General features: G+C 33.4%; 3 protein-coding genes across 3 annotated transcripts; 1 reads left to right on the forward strand and 2 right to left on the reverse strand.

Moving 5' to 3' along the window:
• Positions 1 to 1,652: 1,652 nt before the first annotated feature.
• TRIADDRAFT_25418 (uncharacterized protein) lies at positions 1,653 to 2,770 on the reverse strand (the record flags this gene model as incomplete). Its single annotated transcript, XM_002112755.1, has 4 exons — positions 1,653 to 1,846; positions 2,061 to 2,145; positions 2,310 to 2,441; positions 2,690 to 2,770. Coding segments are annotated over 4 exons (492 nt in total), but the record flags the coding sequence as incomplete, so codon positions are not given.
• A 4,264-nt stretch (positions 2,771 to 7,034) lies between these two features.
• On the forward strand, positions 7,035 to 9,762 carry TRIADDRAFT_56300 (uncharacterized protein; the record flags this gene model as incomplete). Its single annotated transcript, XM_002112329.1, has 10 exons — positions 7,035 to 7,137; positions 7,258 to 7,315; positions 7,595 to 7,709; positions 8,553 to 8,588; positions 8,661 to 8,741; positions 8,855 to 9,073; positions 9,163 to 9,200; positions 9,279 to 9,354; positions 9,469 to 9,524; positions 9,600 to 9,762. 10 exons carry the CDS (start codon positions 7,035 to 7,037, stop codon positions 9,760 to 9,762), a joined length of 945 nt encoding a protein of 314 aa, XP_002112365.1.
• Positions 9,763 to 10,844: 1,082 nt separating this feature from the next.
• On the reverse strand, positions 10,845 to 18,396 carry TRIADDRAFT_56301 (uncharacterized protein; the record flags this gene model as incomplete). The annotated part of the gene is made up of 14 exons (XM_002112756.1): positions 10,845 to 11,158; positions 11,328 to 11,462; positions 11,626 to 11,797; positions 11,905 to 12,056; positions 12,188 to 12,255; positions 12,387 to 12,467; positions 13,610 to 14,288; positions 15,088 to 15,125; positions 15,283 to 15,414; positions 15,636 to 15,731; positions 16,258 to 16,334; positions 16,951 to 17,282; positions 17,721 to 17,798; positions 18,042 to 18,396. The coding sequence occupies 14 exons, from the start codon at positions 18,394 to 18,396 to the stop codon at positions 10,845 to 10,847; spliced, it is 2,709 nt and encodes a 902-aa protein (XP_002112792.1).
• Positions 18,397 to 20,058: the final 1,662 nt, after the last annotated feature.

Below are 20,058 nucleotides of genomic sequence, written 5' to 3' on the forward strand. Positions count from 1 at the left end.
ACTAGGAAAATACAGATTTTAAATGCAGAATATTATAATTCGTTGTAATATTTTAAACCAGATATTACAGCTTCAAATCAAAAGATCTGCAGTACATTTAGCCTTATTTTTGAATGTGATACAGGCATAAAACTATATTTGTATATGTTAGTAAAATTTTATGGAAAAACGGGCGTAACTCTGATCATGATAGTGATAATGTAATTAAGTAGAGATATCATATACTTTTGGTCGAGTTACCGATACTGTACGTACAAAGAGGAATTCCCACTGTATTACTGATCATACAGTTTAATAAAAGCAAGAATAACCTTGCATATAATATGATGTTATGAGAACCAAGCATGCACTTGATTACTCGCTAAGAACTTCACATAGATTTGCAATATACATATATTAATATTTTCAGGTACATTGAAATAGTCCATTTTGTCAATGCTGAAGTGCACTAAAGATCTATCGAGTTAGAATTTAAAATTCTTCTAGCTATCAGTATTGCGATTACTGCTACTAGAAGCCATTGCGCAAAAGCCAAGCTACTAGATGAACTTTGCCGTAATTGCTGAGAAGGAATTGTGGTTTGTCTTGATGAGCTAACTTGTGGATGGGTGTTGTTATTGATACTATTATCTGCATTTCTATTATTATCATTAACTTGACTCATTCTAGTTTCACCAGGCGTTGCACTTTGCCTTGAGTGTAATTCGCTACGTTGATAATCCGTAGGAGTAGATCTGTTGGTGGCAATATCTCCTGCTGGGGTTTCTTTCGACGTTGAAGAAGCAGTGTCTTTATCAGATTCACCCTAAAGTGATAACAGTGAAAGAATTTTGAAAACAATCCCATTTTCAATCTCGAAATAAATGACAGTTTGCTGGTATTATAAATAACCAAATACATACATTCCACGGTTCAATTTTATACAACAGTCATCATAGCATATATGCTTTAAGTCATACACTAGCGAGAGCTATATGATCTAAAAACTGTATCGATGATGTTGGCAGCTGACTACGGTATAAAGATTCTTAAATGAAACATGATGTAGAGATTACGCTTTACTCTTTCTATAGAACAAAATTTGATCCTTTGTTTTATATTTTAGTGGAAGTATTCTGCTTCAACATGCAGGCTTATAGCGAAGGAATAAAATTTATTGAAACTTTCTTCAGTTAACATGTGCGAATTAATGTAATGTACAGAAAAAATGTTTAAATTTTATTATTTGATAAATCCTTTGATCTCAATTTATAGCCAACAATCATTTGCTGATCGATCGTCTGTGTCGTAGTTGAAAAACATTGTTAATTATTAATTAATATTCAAGTTGTACCTTAAAAGAGATTTGCTTAGCTAATTCGATAGTTTCTTTACATTCTTTCGAATGATTAGGATCAACTATTGAAGGAAGAGTTTGTTAAATTTAAAATTTAGATCAAAACTAGGAATTGCTTCATATGAATAAACGATCAGTTTTTGCATATTACTAATAACATAAAACCGCAGCTAGTTATGTATTACCATTTAAGAGAAAAGATTTAAAGTCGACTTTGCAAACATCACAAGGCCATTCAAGGGATCTTGTCGTAAATTAAGAAATAAGATATCGTTAGTATACACGATAGCGTTACGGTAAAAGCCCAAATCGGCTATTATCGGTGATGTAATATCCCGTTTATACGCGTTATTGATGTTATATTTAATAAATTATTAACGCCACAGTAAGGCATAAGATCATACCTCTTGGCAAATATTTGTCGTTCTTCCTTCGTGTAATCCAAAGCTCCAATAGCGCCATTACCCGGACTAGGCATGAAGCCAATCAAAGCTACAAGGACGGTGCGAACTGCAGATAATTAATGATAGGATGGCTTACTCTATGCTGTAGTGTTATCGCTGGGCCAAAAACAGTTACGAGCAAGTCAACGGATTACAATAATTGACTCAGTTTAAGAATTATTGACGGAAGAGCTTTATCAATATTTAATTATATGTACTATGCACTTAAGAAAGATTTTGTAGAGAGAAAAATAGTGATTACAAATTTATCAATGACTTACTACTCCACGAAGGACGCCAGGTTTCAGGATGATGGGCGGACGTACTTAAACATATTTTTTTACCAGTTTCAAATCGACCATTAGGCTATTAACATCGATGAAATCAGGATTAATTACACATTCTATTTGTGATCAGTACAATAATAGCGTGGATTTATCTCATATATCACGCTATTTATTTTTAAGAAGACGACGGGGCAGAAAACGAAAGTCTTTCATAGTGACTAGTGTTACTTTGCAAACACATACTGTTAATAACATGATACTTGGCGGCTTCATTGGATATTCAGTAGGCAGGGTTATACGTCCATGATAGAATCCACCATCGAAGTCACTATCAGGTGGTCCACGAATAGTAAAATGCCAATCGAATAGATTGTCCTGCGCCGTACATTCGAATGTGCATAATATGAGATTAGAAGGATTTATGAACTACTGGTAAAACTTTACTTGTTTTATATACGAGAAATCGTTCATTGAATGCAAGTTTGGACGCATAGTTAGTACACCTAAATACTGGTATGGTACTATTGATAGGTAGTAAAGAGATTACATAGTAAGGGCTATGATGGCTCGTACTTATTATCCAGTTTGGTGGAATGATGGCAAATTTATCGAATTCTACATACCTCCAACGGCTGAGCGTAATAATTTTCGGTCGGCTGACTTAATTCCATTGCTTCCCTCATTAATCGCTTCACGCCTTGATTATCGTATCAAAAAAGATTGAAGTACATTTCTGTAGTTATTATTTAGATATACGATTAATAACTTGACAACATTGGAGGAAGAATAGGTTAGCTACTAAGAAAAACGGCTATCGCTGTTGATCATAAGTTTGTAAATTGCATGAGCTTTCAATTAATGTCGTTCTAGTATTAGCGAGTCGTTAATTAATAAGATATAGTTTATAGCATAGATTTTAGAAGGAAGGATTAAATTAATATAACCGGCATCGAAGCGTATGAGTATTCTATTACGAGTCAGCATTGTAAGCAAACGCGGAACAGGCGTTTATTAAAGACAGTTTAAGTTTATCAGAGCGCCATTAGGTTATTTTAACACTGAGATATCATACAATATTAGCCAATTCGATTGGTATTTAGCATTGATCGGTTAGGATAAGTCGAAAAGCGTTAAAATATTATTAAAGCAGTTAGTATTCGATTGTCATGTATGAAATGGATATTCAAGAATTGTGTTTTCTAGTATGGCTTAAGTACTAATCTGGAATTTTTGAAAGCTATTTAGCACACTAACACTTAAGCTAGGCCATAGGCAAGAATATTTGGGCATTGGAGTAATAGCGGGCATTTAAGATGTATACAGTATAAAAATATTATACTCGTCTATCATGCTATGGTTGGCCTACAGGAAATGCCAATGTCTGCGTAATACAGTAATAACCATTTCTACGAATTACGATGCCTAGAAAGATTTGAGGTGAATGATCACTGGATTTACTTGTTGCCTACTAATTTTCAAAATGAAGAGTAATTTAGGGTGAAAGTGTTGTACTGCCTTTATTTTCAAGGAGACAGTGGTTGTAGTAGTGATTAGCACCTTTCATGTTAGTAGAATCAAAACGAAAATAACCTTTGTTGTTTAATTCTGTTTTACTTGTAGAATGGATTTGGGTGAGGATAGAATAGTAGTTGGTATACTAAACTCTTTCCGGTCTTTCTGTTGTAGTGAGGTATCTCAGAATGAGCTAACAAGTTCAATTGTATTCATTTACATAGCAGTTACTGTTTATGAAAAGTTGTGGTATAACAGATGAAACGCTATTACTTTCATCTTGACATAGTCATAAGATTGAGTGGTGGATTGCAACGTAAGAGACTTTGATACGGTATAAGGTTCGAGGAGATTGTCCTTTAAGAGTGTAAAATATTGTGTAAGATTTCAGCAATATCATCATGCTCAAGTTGAGACTTTTGAACGCTTTCGTGGATAGTATTGCTGTAGTCCACTACCGTCGTATTTGGGTAGTAAGAACTGGATCCATGTTGTAGCCTTTGCAAACTTCATTAGTGCAGTCTATCGCTATACGCGTCCAGCCTATACTCGTCTACTTCCGATGATATTATGTACTGTATATTGGCAGACATGGCAGTCTGATCCATCATGAATTCAATCCGTTATTAGCCAGAGTGTACTAGCCCATAGACGTTTGCTTCTTAAAGAGAAACTTTTACTTCAAGGTAGGACTAACCAGCTATGGGATAGTATGATGATGATGATGGAACGGAAAGCATGAACAACTCCCCAACTCGGCGATTGTACGAGTTGTTTCTATTCTCATCTTCAATCAAGTATTGTACAGTATTGTCTATTGCGTCCTACTACACGGTGATTTACCTGGATTCTTGGTGTTATAACATTCCGAGATGGAAGCCATACCGATTGCTAACTAGCCACAACACAGTAACTGAGGTAAAATGGCGTCGATGGATGGATTTGGATGAGAAAAATGAATTTTCTTGCAGTTAAATTTCTCCCCACTCCACTAATATTGTCAACAAATGGTGGTTGATTCATACAGTCCAAAGTGCTACAGTGCAAGCGACGGTTGTCTGGTTGAATTGTACACTGTACACTGTAAAGGAGTGGAATTGCTAGTGCATGTATAGAACAGTACCGAGAGCGTGGTAGAATCAAGTTGACTGAGTCTCGATGTCTTAGTCATGTACTGTTGATTCGCACCCCATCACATGGGATTGAATGTTGATAGTTATGTATTGGCAATAGAGAACTTAGAATTGCTATTTTACGGATATTTACACGTCCATAAGCATCGTGAATGATTCAATACTTGTTGTATGGAGAGTTAGGCAAACACAGAATTCATTTACATCTCATTCTTGTATTGAAACAACTTTGCAAAATGATATTTTGACTAGGCTATAAGCCAGCGTTGCAGGAGCGTTGTTTACAGTTGTAGAGTACAGTATGAGGAAGTTGCAGACTTTGTACTGTACACTGTAAGCTGAGACTGTAAGGATTGGCTTTGGTGCAGCACGATGTGACATGGCTTTTGCACACAATTTTGCCAATGTTGCCACGGTACTGTGTGTTACACTAGTGTACAATACGATGAATAGGTGTCGCTACTCGATTACTTTCAAAAATAATATCATCCATTGGGTGGCTCGTTTGCGCTACATTACTTTGAATCAGCCGCTAGTTGTCTAATCCTAATAAGTCATTTAGAAAGTAGGTAGCTTTAGTACACCTGTGTTACCCTGTATAAAATTGAAATGGATGGGAATAGAGAAAGTTGAGCTCGTCAATTTGCATCATTCCTTGAACGCAGCAGCGCAGCTGTTGCTGGAGAAGTGCTGTTACTATGTTGTACACTTAAGCTGAGACTGTAAGGATTGGCTTTGGTGCAGCAGGACGTGACATGGCTTTTGCACACAATTTTGCCAATGTTGCACTGTACTCCGTGTTACATTAGTGTATCATATGATGAATAGGAGTCGCTACTCGATTACTTTCAAAAATAATGTCGTCCAATGGGTGGCTCGTTTTCGCTACATTATTTTGAATCAGCCGCTAGTTGTCTAATCCTAATAAGCCATTTAAAAAGTAGGTAGCTTTAGTACACCTGTGTTACCCTGTATAAAATTGAAATGGATGGGAATAGAGAAAGTTGAGCTCGTCAATTTGCATCATTCCTTGAACGCAGCAGCGCAGCTGTTGCTGGAGAAGTGCTGTTACTATGTTGTACACTTAAACTGAGACTGTAACGATTGGCTTTGGTGCAGCAGGATGTGACATGGCTTTTGCACACAATTTTGCCAATGTTGCACTGTACTCCGTGTTACATTAGTGTATCATATGATGATTAGGAGTCGCTACTCGATTACTTTCAAAAATAATGTCGTCCAATGGGTGGCTCGTTTTCGCTACATTATTTTGAATCAGCCGCTAGTTGTCTAATCCTAATAAGTCATTTAAAAAGTAGGTAGCTTTAGTACACCTGTGTTACCCTGTATAAAATTGAAATGGATGGGAATAGAGAAAGTTGAGCTCGTCAATTTGCATCATTCCTTGAACGCAGCAGCGCAGCTGTTGCTGGAGAAGTGCTGTTACTATACTGTACAGTACAGTACAGTATACTGTACGCAAGTTGCAGACTTTGTACTGTACACTGTAAGCTGAGACTGTAAGGGTTGGCTTTCGTGTAGCAGGGTGTGACATTGATTTTGCACACAATTTTGCCTATGTTGCCACGATACTGTGTGTTACAGTAGTGTACAATACGATGAATAGGAGTCGCTACTCCACTACTTTCAAAAACAATGTCATCCATTGGGTGGCTCGTTTTCGCTACATTACTTTCAATCAGCCGCTAGTTGTCTAATCCTAATAAGTCAGCTTAAAAGCAGGTAGCTTTAGTATACCTGTGTTACCCCGCATGAATGTGATTCCTTAATTGAAATGGAAATGGATGGGAATGGAGAGAGTTGAGCTCGTCAATTTGCATCATTCCTTAAACGCACCACAGCTGCTGCTACTACAGTAGTACAGTATTACTTCAACGTGGTGGTGAATCATACAGTAGAGTGTCGTAGAGGGCGGAGACGTCAACAGACCTGATTGGTCCACGTCACCCACACAGGTCAAGCGTTTCATGTGGGAGGGGTCAGACCAGCAGAGGTCGGCGATTCCATACAAACTGGTAGAGAGAGAGAGTCGATTGGAGTAAGGTAACCCATACAGTAAGCGCTTGGACAGTGTAATTTATAACATCAAAGTGGATGGAGAAGATTATGGCTTAGCGAAGATGTGTCTACGCTGGTAGACTACCCCGTGTACCAATTCCATAACTGGCTATTTCGCCATCGTTATTTACAAGCGAGTTTGATGTTGCTATTGCAACCATCAACAACTTCTTCTCCAATCGTTGGATATTAATCTAGTGCTATTCTTTATCTTCTCCACCGGCACACGATACTGTATCTCTGTATGCAATACATAACCCAAAATCGACATGGTTATTCAGTCGATTTCTCGCCTTATTTTGCTGATCGGATAGCCTGTGTGACTGGTGAAAATTTTGGCATTGCCGGTAAGCCAAATGATGATCTATTCTCATCACCAAGACCTACTTAGAATCGTCGATTGTTGCTAATGTCCATGCTGTAAGCCTATGAAAGACAGTTATACAATTATCTATTATTTTTAATAGGTCCAGGAACATTGTATATCATTGATGCACAACCTCAGGGCTTACTACTAAATAAGAGGTAATTCAACATGGATGCCATCATGCATTGTCTTGCAACAATTCATCGATATGGATTTGATCCATACTAGTCATATGCACAAATACTTCAATCACTTTACTACTTGTACATGATAATACGATGGATAGACTTTAGATGCATGTAGTGATTTCAGCTAATTACAGTAGTTTTGTGGACACTACAATGTATATTTTACACGATATGCAGCTACTAGTGGCTACATAAAGAGTGTATATATATATAATATATATAACCATTGTTTTCTTTTTCAACGTGAAGATTGGAATGGAAATCCAGCTTATTTGATTGCTGCTGGAGTGAAATCAACGACAATATCATTGTAACTTGCAGTGGCGATGGTAGCATCCAAATTTGGAATATTAGTGCAGACAATGTCAGTAAAATAACTTTGTCATTTTGACATAGATCGGCCTTCAATGATCATTTCTATCCATTTTTTGTTGACGAGTTCAGAAAATACAATAATAAGCCAATCTTAATGACACTGTCGGCCAAGCAATACGTATATTTGTGATATTCTCAGGGTAGATATATACAAGCCCGACAACGAATAGTATAACTAGTACGTCTTGCAACATGCCTAATTTCTCTATATTAACCTACGTGTACATTATACAGTAAGAGGAGGCACAATGATATCCAATCTCAATCCTACGCACAAGATACACGACAATAAATAGTATGCCTTTAATACCTTACAATTGCTGTATCTATCCATCTCAATGTTACCTATTGCATCTGCATTGCCATGCTTAACAAATAGAATAGCTATCAAAAAATCATAGCATTATTTAAATACCTTTTGTATAGGGTGCAGGAATGGAATACTTGCTGAACATGATGATCGATTAGCTACAATGATACACGATGACCCAATAAATCATGTACATCTTACTATTACAGCAACAAACTTACCACTGCTTGCATACAATGATTGCATAATGTTCAATTTAGGATTATTTTTCAAGTCATAAAATCTCCTATACTAGTTAGCGTATACAATATTATCAATTTATACTTGCATGCAACCGTTGTTACAGTAGATCTCCACCTCCAAGGAATCATCATTGGATTATTTAATATTGTTGTGAAAGCAATCTTCAATCGAACAACTTAATATACTGTGTAATAACTGTAAATAGTTCACTCACGTAGAGAAGGCATTACATTAAATGCATTTTTGAGTTTATTATTTTCTTATCATCATTGAACATAGGCTCCAGTTGCTGTCATGAAAGATCATTTACAAGAAGTAAGTAACTATGCTTTAAGAGTATGTCGGTGTTGAAATTATTTCTTCTTGCTAATCTTTCTTATCTCTTAGGTTTATTGCGTAGATTGGACGAAGAGAAGAAACGCACCACAGCATGTAATCTCTGCTTCCTGGGATAAAGATATTAAACTTGTACGTATACATGAAAAATGGTGAATTTGTGCCAATTCAATGTATCAGATGAATATGCAATAGGACTCATTGCTCATAAATAGTTATTGTAATATTTATTTTTATGACATAAGTGGGACCCACAGAAAGGAATATGCCTTGCCACTTATAGTGGCCATGAAAATGTGGCTTATTGCGCTACATGGTCACCACATTACTTAGCAATGTTCGCTTCTGCCGCGGGTGATGGCACTATTCGCTTTTGGGATTGTAGGACTCCATCACGTTGTCTTAAAATAATCAACGATGGAAGGGGTGAAATACTTCATTGTGACTGGAATAAATATAACAAAGTATTTTTATTCCCTAACTACAGAGCTGTTACGAATTGTAAAATGATAGTTGATTCTTAGTTGATAGAATTATATCGTTTACTTTTTAGGATGTGATTATTTCATGCTCTACCGATAATATCCTTAGGTTAGTAATTGTACTGAATTCTACAGATTTATGTTGACTTCCTATCAATTTTATTGAGATCTGTAATTATCTTTGTAGATGTTGGGATTTAAGAAATGCAAAGATTCCAACTATAACTTTACCTGGTCATCAATATGCAGTAAAGAAAGTTAAGGTTCGCTTTCGATTAGTCAATCATGTGAAAATGTATAGTTAAAAAAAGNCGATCGATAATTGATTTGCAATAAGAAAATGGCTGCATGATTGAGCTAATATCTATCATATTTAGTTTTCACCGCATAAGGAAAATATTGTGGCATCGTGTTCATATGATCTAACAGTCAGGTTTGTGCCCATTCTGTTCGGGTTATAATCATATTGCTATGCGAGCATAAATAGTTTTTATTATGTTTTGACTAGGCTGTGGAATATTGCATTACCAAATCCAATGTTGGAAGTAATTGAACACCATTCAGAATTTGTAACTGGATTAAATTTTAATTTACATAGGCCAGGTCAGATTGTCGATTGTGCATGGGACGAGCATGTTAAAGTATACTCGCCTATGTCGCTACAGATGTAGGCACCTACCTATGCATACGATACTACTATTGTTTTCCGTAATATAGAATTTTGATAGCTTTACTGTAGTTTATTTATTCATGTTCTTAGATAATATCTTACGTACGTAACAGTGTATAGTTGTTTGTAAAAAATGTATGATAGTTTACCAATTCGTTATAATATCGCACGCTTTTAGTTGTATGCCAGTTCAATGATGAGCTATGGCTTGTACGTTACTTCTAGATAAATGCATAATGTGAAAATTGAAATATTAACTCAAATCGAATTATATTTTGCGCTAATGGAAATAAATGCATTTTCTTTATTGACAATTGTTTCATCATACATTATTGTGTGATATTAAACAACAAGAGAAGTATACCCATATTGTATGGCATTGCGGACTAGAATTCAGCATGGATTTAATGTGATGACAGTGCTTCTGTACCTCAAACAGTTGATGGTCATCATAATGCATGATATTATGCCACTGCTCCAAAAATAGCTATTGGTATTGGAATCATATTACTACCACCAAGATATTCAATCGTGACAATTCTCAGTCTTTCTGTTAGCAAGATGTGATAATGTCAGAATTATAGTGCCGTATTATATCTGAGTTATACAGTACTTGGCCGCAGATCTCAGAATGTAGATATAGATATTAATAAATACATTGTCAGAAACTTTATAAATTATGCACGCTAGTAATGATTATATATCGAGCAATAATATCATAAGTTTTTACTTATAGTTGCCTAAGTCGTGTCCAAAGCTTAGTTATGCAGTCTAATTTAGGATTGCATTATTTGTACATTCAAAGCAGATCAATCAAGTATACCAAGTTCAATTTTCTTTGCTATGATAAATTCTTTCCTAAACCTGGTTAATATACAGTATATAGATCATATTTACATTCTCATTGAACAGGCTTAAAAGTTTTTAAGTTTATGATATTTAGACAGTCATTTGTTAAAGTTCAAGAACATCATACTTTCGAATCAGCATAACCCCTAAGACGATACAGTAGTCCTGGCAACATATATCTGTATCCAAATGTATGATACTTAATGATAACTTAAATCTACATACAGTCATTAATTATTTTTTAAGGTCGTTATTTATAACTTCAATTCCTTCACCACAGCTGAACATAACTGCCTCAGTCTTAGTAGATGATGAAGATTTTTTATTTCTTACTCTGTTTACAAAATCTTCCTCGTTCGAGTCACTTCTGTGTAGATAAGTTACATCTGTGGTTTGCATTGGATTGATGTTATGCTTTTGATCGGCCTTTACGATCTTGCAGTCAACAGACTGTCGTATATAGGCTGGTAGAAGGAGGCGCACAGCACTTCGATGACGTAATGAACACACTCGTGTTAATTTAAGCCACGCAAATTGCAGGGATTCTGCTATAAAAAAAATCAACATGAATATATGTTAATATAGTAAGAAACAGCTGAAGATATATAAAATTAGTTTATAATTTTATTTTAAGGTATCCATCATGGTGGGAAAAGTAAGAATAAAAGAAATAGTATACTGCAATTGAATTAAATTACTATGCCTAATAGCATATACCTGCAGAATTAGTCACAGCTTCTGGTGAGGTAACTGATGGCATAGGCAATCTAAGTACACTACCGATATTCGTACCAATCCATAAGCAGTTATGATGAGCTACCATAGCTGTCACACATATCCAATCCTTCTTAGCTAAAAATTGTATAGAGATATATTTTAAAGCGTAATAGCCGTCTAACCGTTATTTCTGTTAATATCCATATTTTAAGATCGGTATTACAGCTTAGTAATATGATTTTTCAGTACTGCTAGGCGAAGGTTTAAGCAATGAGAATATTTTCGTGCTCAAACTTACCAACACTTCCTTCAATGTGATCGGCTATATCAAATTCTTTGATGGTTTGATAGGTATTTTGATGGATTACGCGAATAATACTGCTGCGACGAGTAGTAATCCACCAATAGTTGCCAACCGATGCCAAATTAGTTACATAATGCTTAGTTCGGGCATGGCATTGCATGGATGCCTATAGTTTTTGTATAGAGCTTTCGAAAGTTAGTGATCAACCGGTGCTCCATTGATAGCGATTAAAATAGATATAAATATTTTAAATGCCAATATAGAGTAATTCACCTCTATCTGCATATTATCAAGGCGTATAACATGTAGCATATTACCACAGCTACACCATAATGTATTACTACACGAATCGATGCATAAAATTGGTGCTATAGTATGGATTCCCAAGGAAATAGCATCATGATTGTCAAACTTCCAGTTTCCACCTGAATAAAGTGGCGATATAAGTTATTATAGAAAAATATTTATACGAGCGTAAAATAAGATTTGGATGATTACCATTAGATACGTAAGCGAATTTAGGTCAGTTAGACTACTTTACGCAAATCAAACCTACTTGAATCTCTTTCAAAAACGATAAGCGTTCCGCTTACTAATCCAACAAATACTCGATCTTGATTATAACTAAATAACGGTACGATGAATTGTTAATTTTAGATACATCGAATATTAATATTTAATAAAATATGAAGCTAAATGTCAGTAATACGCGTATTTTATCGAATTTTAATATTAGTGCTACACTTTTTACTTACTGAAGACTTAAGATGGAATCTTTTAGCGATAAAGAATGTAGTAATTGATAATGGCTTGAGTTACATTCATATATGTATAACCTGGATTAATGAAATTTAAAATTAATTGTTATAGAATCCTTATACTTGAATTTTAGCAATTAGCATTCATGTATAAAGGATTAACTGGCTCTGGTAAATCTCGACGTAAGAATTAGTCAAGACATGAGTCAATATCATCCGATGTTTACAATTACAAGTGCTAAATGCTTGCATAGCGGCTGCCAGTATAATTTACTATCTATTAAATAACTGTCTATAATTAATTACCTAGTATGAATATCTTATTAAACTATCATTTATTAGAACAGAGATTAATTTTGATCGGAATTAACGAAGCGTTACCGGCATAATTGTATGGCGTAATCAATTCTGGTGGATATATAGATGTTTTATAGTTGCAATACTTATATCACTATGGTATTACACTTTTGAAAATGATGTCTAATTACTAGCAAGTGTCTGATATAAACCATGGAATCCTCTCGAATATGAAATCTATTAACTAGTTAAAGTTTTTATATTACTTAGTGCTTTATATCTTTCCTTATACTTTATGGAAATGATGTTATATTACAGATGTTTCAATGCTTAGAATACCAGCTCTCACTGAAATACACAAAGGCAATCTAAATTAAGTCACAGTCAATTTCATGTAATTTAATATCTTGTCATCATTTCTTAGGGTTATGTATTAATTCTGTTGAGTAATGAAATTCTGACGTCGTATATTGAAGCTATGAGTAGGAAATATGATTTATTTGACTAAGAATTTTCGATTTCGATTATGATAGCTTTGCATCTATCAGATTTCATTTTAATTATCCATCTCATTTAATTAAGGTTTTACCGTCACACCTTTCGAATTCAACTTTAATTTCATTAGGATAGTGGAATTTAATCAGTATCGATGATATGAATAATTTAATTATAATTATGACTAAAGCTTGCAATCATTATCGCATGTTTAGGAGCTATCGCGTTTCATCTTAAAACTAATCTATTTAGTGGGTTAGTTTTTAACTTGTTGAGGATTTCAGCATGAATTTTGTTTTAAATTATTTTTAAAATACATTTAGATCGAACTTATTGTATTCTAGAGTTTATCCGCCTTTTCGGTAATTGTTATAGGTATAAGATGTAATTTGATACTGATGTTTCTAGTAACAAAATTACATTCTTACCAGCCCGATTCAGAGCCAATCCACATACAGGGTTGTTGAAGACGGGCTTTAATATCGTTACTTGATAGCAAAATGGATTGTTTGGCATCATGACGATCCATTTTTGAGCTTACTTGTGCTAATTTTTTTTCAATATTGTGATTTTCTACAGATTGGTAATGCTTATCCCCTTCTTTACTAAGAAGTTCATCTGCATTATACTTGGGGATTGCTGCTATTGATAGCAATGATGATGTACAGACGCGAAATCTATCTTGACATTTACCCTTTTTGTCTCCAAAATCGACTACAACTATGTAGCCTTGCTTAGTACACAACCATACAGTTGTTGATTGATTGTCGCTCTCTTTAGTGGTAAATAAAAATTGTTCGAAATTGACAGATTGATCTTCTAACTTAAGACTACAACTATCGTCGGACTGACTGTATTGCTGGTTTTCGTTATCAATACTTCTATCTTGCTGTATTTCTTGTTGGGCAAACAAATCGTCTTCTGATGATGCTGTACTTGTGCAATTACTGGATCTTAAACTGGAATAGTTTGGCCAATTATTGTCGACATTTATAGTTCTTGTTGCCGCTATACAGACATCTTGTGGCTCTAGAAATGATAGATATAAGGCTTTAAAGCTGCTTAAGTGTCTTTGCTTGCTAATATGATGGCCAATTACGGTATAATCTATTTTAAGGAAAGATAGAATATTAACGTATAAATATAAATATAGAAATTTATTCCTAATATATATTATAAGATCGGATGATTGAATAGACATCGTCAATTCGATAATTAGCAGTAGCATTTTCGAAATTTAATAATTGCTATTCAGCTTCCAGTGTAATTTTCTTATTTCAAAATAATAACATTAACAGATTATAATATCGATCTGCTAACACATTTATATACGGGTTCATTTCCAATTTATATTACAAGATCGAACGATTAAACATTCATCATCAATTCTATAATCAACAAGTGCATCTTGGAAATTCAATAATTAACTACTAATTCAGCCTCTAGAGTAATTTTATTATGACATTGTAACAATATTAATAGATTATGAAATCGATCTGTTAAAATAGTTGCCAAGTCTATCATCTAATTTATGTGAAATTTGCAATATATGAGTAGTTAGGTTGAGTATGTTAGGATAAGGTTTCGACACCACCAATGGTTATAATAAATCATTATTCCGTTCTTTTGATCAAGAGATTAGCAAGTTTTCGTACAATTTTATTAAACTATTGCAGTCTAAGCTTATAAGAAATACAGGTAGCTGGTTAAGGTATGATATCGATCGATTTATTGCATTAATATAGCAATTTAAATCTCATAATGATAATATTAGATTAGCTGAAGATTTTATCAGTAGCATAATCATAACAGGTTTATCTATTCTTTTATTAAATGCAGGTTTTAGATGGATAAATTTATAGATTTGAAAGTCTTAAAATCTTGCTAAATTTTATCTCATACTTACGTTTTGTCATTTCGCTATTGTCAATGGACTGAGTTCGGCTATTTTTATCAGTTATTTGTACAATAGTAAAAAAATAATCTTGATATTAGCTAGAGTTATACACTAACAGCCTAAATAAGTATCGTTCATTATACGAATATTTTTAAAAGAAATTTCTTAATCACGTTAGAATGAATTCGAGGAAGTTTAGCTTACCCTCTTAGTTTGTTGTGTTTCCTAAGTCGCTTCAGGCTATGATTCTTTTTCAAAAGCCTACCGGCCTTATTTTTAGTATTTGCAACCGATATTTGTCGTTTTTCTTTTGCTTTATTATTAATAGCTGTTAAACTAAGCAGCAACCAAGACATAAAGGAAAACAAAGTGAATGATAATTGATTATGCAGGTAACAAAATGATATCCACATTTATTTACTTATTTATTAGGATTGTTAAATGTGGATAAATAAAATAAAATTCGTGTATCTATACATATACGCATAACTTATGTATTTTAATATAAAAAATATGCGCGTATTCCATATAAGAAGTAACATGTATAAATGACTTACATTGATTTTATTTTCCATTTACTTTTTCTGCCTCTGTCCGCATTTTGGTCGTCACTACATAATTTGAAATTTTGAAAGGTTACACCAGCTGTATGGCTACATACTATATTAATATTGATATTAGCTGATTAAATTTGAGTTTCTAGCATTAAAAGTAGAATATCTGCGCTATTAAATCATTTGGTCTGTATGATATAGCCTAATAAGGATTGATCAAGACAATAAATAATTGCTTAAATGACTAGTGGTAGTGACGATAAAGCTAGATTTATAAGTGTCCTTAAATTACTTTGTGGCAGTGCTAACGATAGCATAGGCTTTTTATCAGGCAGAAATTGAATTAAAGGCGATTATAGTATTCTTATGCCCGAGTTGGATATACTATTAGTGTATCGCTACCGCTTGCTACCTATTTTTATTTGTATTAGTCTTATAGTAAGCAACCTAGCGTGATACTTCAAGAAATTATTATGCAAAGATACATAAAGGTTTTCGTTCAAAGTTTAACTTAGGACTACTGTAATATTCTAGCAGTCTATTTACCCGCCCGTTGGATCATGAGTTATTCTATATGTAATACTACTAAGATATATATTTAGTTTTAGAATGTTGCATAACTTACTTTTCAGTTGATAATTCATGCAAAATTCTAGTCCTTTCTTTTAATTTAACTTCTTTGGATGTAGATTCTTGTAGATTCTATATAATGAATCAATCAATTAGTAAGAGATGAATTTATACAGCAACATTGGTGAGTTGCAACATTATGAGTATTATGACCATTCCTAAAAAAACAGCTTTAATGGTCACCGCTAACTTTGAAAACCTTAGATTTACTAATAATTTTATAAGTCTGCTGCTTGTCTTGCATTTGGATTAATCACTGTGATAAAAATACATTATAATTGCGGAATCATAGCTTATTAATTTACAGATATGTGACTTTTCGTTAATTTAGCAGAAATATCATGAGTATTTAATATTGCTATTGAAGGATTGCTAAAGATTCTCCTGTAACTATAATAGAATTGACGGATATATTTGTAAATTTGTACAATGCCATTAATTGTGAGCGGCTATCATTGCTAGTGAAGAACTGCTAAAAATTCTGCTGAAGCTATAATAGAATTGATGGATATATTTGTAAATATTTTTGGCGCTATTAATCATGAGTAGCTAACACTGTTACTGAAGGATTGCTAATAATTTCCGTATGACGACATTAGAATTGATAGGTATATTCGTAAGTCTGTATACCATTGTTAAATATAATATCGGTTGAAATGTCATTATACTTTATAGTTATAGGTTTTACCTTTCCAGGTAATAATATATTGGCCAGTTTTGCATAGAAATAAAACGTCGCTTTCTCATATTCTTCCTCCCAATCATACCACGGGAGATATTCATTGTCATCTCGTGATATTTTAACATTCTTACCATATGGTGAGGTATGAGAACGAAGACGATGTTGATAGCGAACACCATAAGATGTAAATTCTAATTGATTGATTTCACTATCGCTAAAAGCTCGATCATTATTGTCCTCTTCATCATCATCCAACATGTCATTGCTGTCATAATCATTTTCATCGCTATCAATCATTTGCTGTGTCCATTTTAAAGTTTGATCTTTAATATTGTATTCTATTGGATATTTTGAATATTCGTATAGAAATGAACAAGAGTATTTTAGATAATTAAGCTTATTAAATTATGGTGATTCATAATTTAGCCATATTATTAATTTAATAATAATGGTAGGTCATCATCTTACTCTATATTTGTTATGTAGGGAACTAAATTTCTATTACCAAGAAAAGGGATTAAATACATTAATTAATGGTAAAGTAAATCTAAGAACACTTTTTTGGTGACGTAGATTTAGTTTCATAGATAGTAGTATATAAGTACATTTAATACTGAAAATTATAATATAGTACATAAAATATACAATCAATTATAGTCACACCTAATTTAAAATTTGTACCGATAGATTAACTTAAGGATGGTATAGCTTATTAAATAACGGGAACTCATAAAGACATTCATATACCGCTGTGATAATAGCGTAAATCAACTTACCTGGATAATGATGATTTAATGCATGAACTGTTGCTGTACCGTTAGTATGATCGCAAATGTTGTCTTTTATTGTACAAGCTAAACGGAATTCAGTCATAAATAGATTTACATCAATTATTGAACCATTCCGTGATAACTGTTGATTGATTTGGTGTACTTTTGAGTCTTTAAGCTGCTCGTTTTCTGTAATTGGATGTATCATTTGTGATCCAAGCCATTGATGAAATGGTGATAGCATAAATAAACATTAAAATAGGATTAATTAAAGAGGCAAACTAAAGTTAAAGATGGGATATGCTTAGTTTAATAAGATTATTTCACCTTGAGATTGTGTAAAAAAGAGAGTATCAAGTCTTTCCTGTAAGTTACGGCGTTGTAATTCAGCGCAGATCCCTATATGATCAAGTATTGATAGAAATTTGGAGAAATGAGCGAGAATTTTGTCTTTATTAGCGACAAGAAATAGTTGATTCTGATCTGGGTGGATGGCACGCTTTATTTTATCCTGATTATAGATCTTCCATTGGCTTGCTGTTAATGGATCAATCATTTTATGGTGAATAAATCGATTGATAACAGCATTAGTTGGCATCAATTGGGTTAAATCACGAAAGAATTCCGTTGCCAATTGATTGGAATTGAGAGATTTGATCGTGATGGAATCTTTGTCTTGCATCTTGGCTAAGGATTATTACTTAAAGTGATGTAGAATAGTTTCTATATCCAAGCAAATCAAAAATTAAAATTACGAGAGAATAATTGCAAGATGATCGAGTAGAGGTACGCTTTAAAATTGAACTGAAGTAAATAAATGATAGAATTACGAGCATTACTTATGGTGACATAGAATAGTATATATGAACGAGACCGGATGCGAAATCGGTCATATTGCAAACTGCCCGGGCAGTTTGGTATATTCAAGTAAATCAATAATGAAAATTACAAGAGAATAGTTGCAAGATGATTGAATAGAGGAATGCTTTTAAATTGGGTTGAAAAAATTCATAGTTACTATTGAGCTTGATCTTGCTCTAGATATTGTGGCTTAAATGCTATAGCAACTGGTTTCAATAGCGTTTCATTATTATTATTATTGGCTAATCGTTGTAAATGATACAACTAGCTAATGATCAAAGTGGCTACTTGGTAATAGATATGGAATTTTAACTAGTCATTGTTAGCCTACTATTTAATATCGAAGTAGCTATTAAGTAGAGAAGGGCATAATAAGAGTATTAAGATATAAATTGAATCGCATAATATAGAATTAGTAAAATCTATGCTACTATCTGCCAATTTCATTGTTAATATTCAGTAATTCTAGAAGAAAATTGGCGTGGCAGATGTTCTTATATTGCAAATCGGAACATCATGCTCGTATATATAGAATATAGGTAGGTTTTATATTAGATACTAACGACTATATTTCTAATACGCCAAGCCTAGGGTTGTAGCATTTAATTTTTTTACGTGTATTCCAATATCTTGGGCAAAAAGCCTGTTGGACAGATGTCATTATACTGTAATGTAAATTGGCTACACTACCTTATAAAAAAAATGTCTACAGCTGCTATACGTATACAGTATATAAACTTATGCTCTACATCTCAATATTTCTTTCTTTTGGTAATAGAGTTCAGCATAATAGTAAAAGGTATCATAATCCAAGTCTAGTTCTGCTTTATATTGTCGTAGATTAGAGTCGACACTAGCAAATTCATCATTTGAGCTAGGTATTGAAGTAATATTGTGGCATGAATGTAAATAGAAATTTGGAGTCTATAACAGAGACTACCTCTAGGATATACTATCCTGATGTTCTAATTTTTGATAAATGAATTTGGTATTTGGCTATTTCATTAATTTCTTGAAGAAATAGCCATCATAGTCCGTAAGCTTCGCTACAATACAGAGAAATAACTGAATTCTATTTTTGCTAAAGTTATAACTGCTATTGATGAAAACTGAGTCCTGACTGTATACTGATATGATGGAATGTTTTCTTTAAGGAGGAGCTAGCATAAATGGCATCCTAACATTGGTATTAGAATACTGTGTATACCTTAAAAAGGCCCTACCACCTATATTGTGAGCATAATTTATATCTGCCATAAGATCAACAACTAAATAACTAAGAATGATAATTAAAATTAAACTTTTATACTTAAAGCTTATTTTTCATGAGTACTCATTCGTATGACTTGTAATAAAATTTAATGATATGAAATTATAAGAAAGTTGCAATCACTCAATCATAGCAATAGCTTTTAGAACTCTATCTAGCAAGAATTCGGTCTTGATTTTATTGCAAACGAAGCCAACAGACTAATAATTTCGC

Source organism: Trichoplax adhaerens, genomic scaffold (assembly GCF_000150275.1).
Source record: "Trichoplax adhaerens TRIADscaffold_5 genomic scaffold, whole genome shotgun sequence".
NCBI lineage: Eukaryota > Metazoa > Placozoa > Uniplacotomia > Trichoplacea > Trichoplacidae > Trichoplax > Trichoplax adhaerens.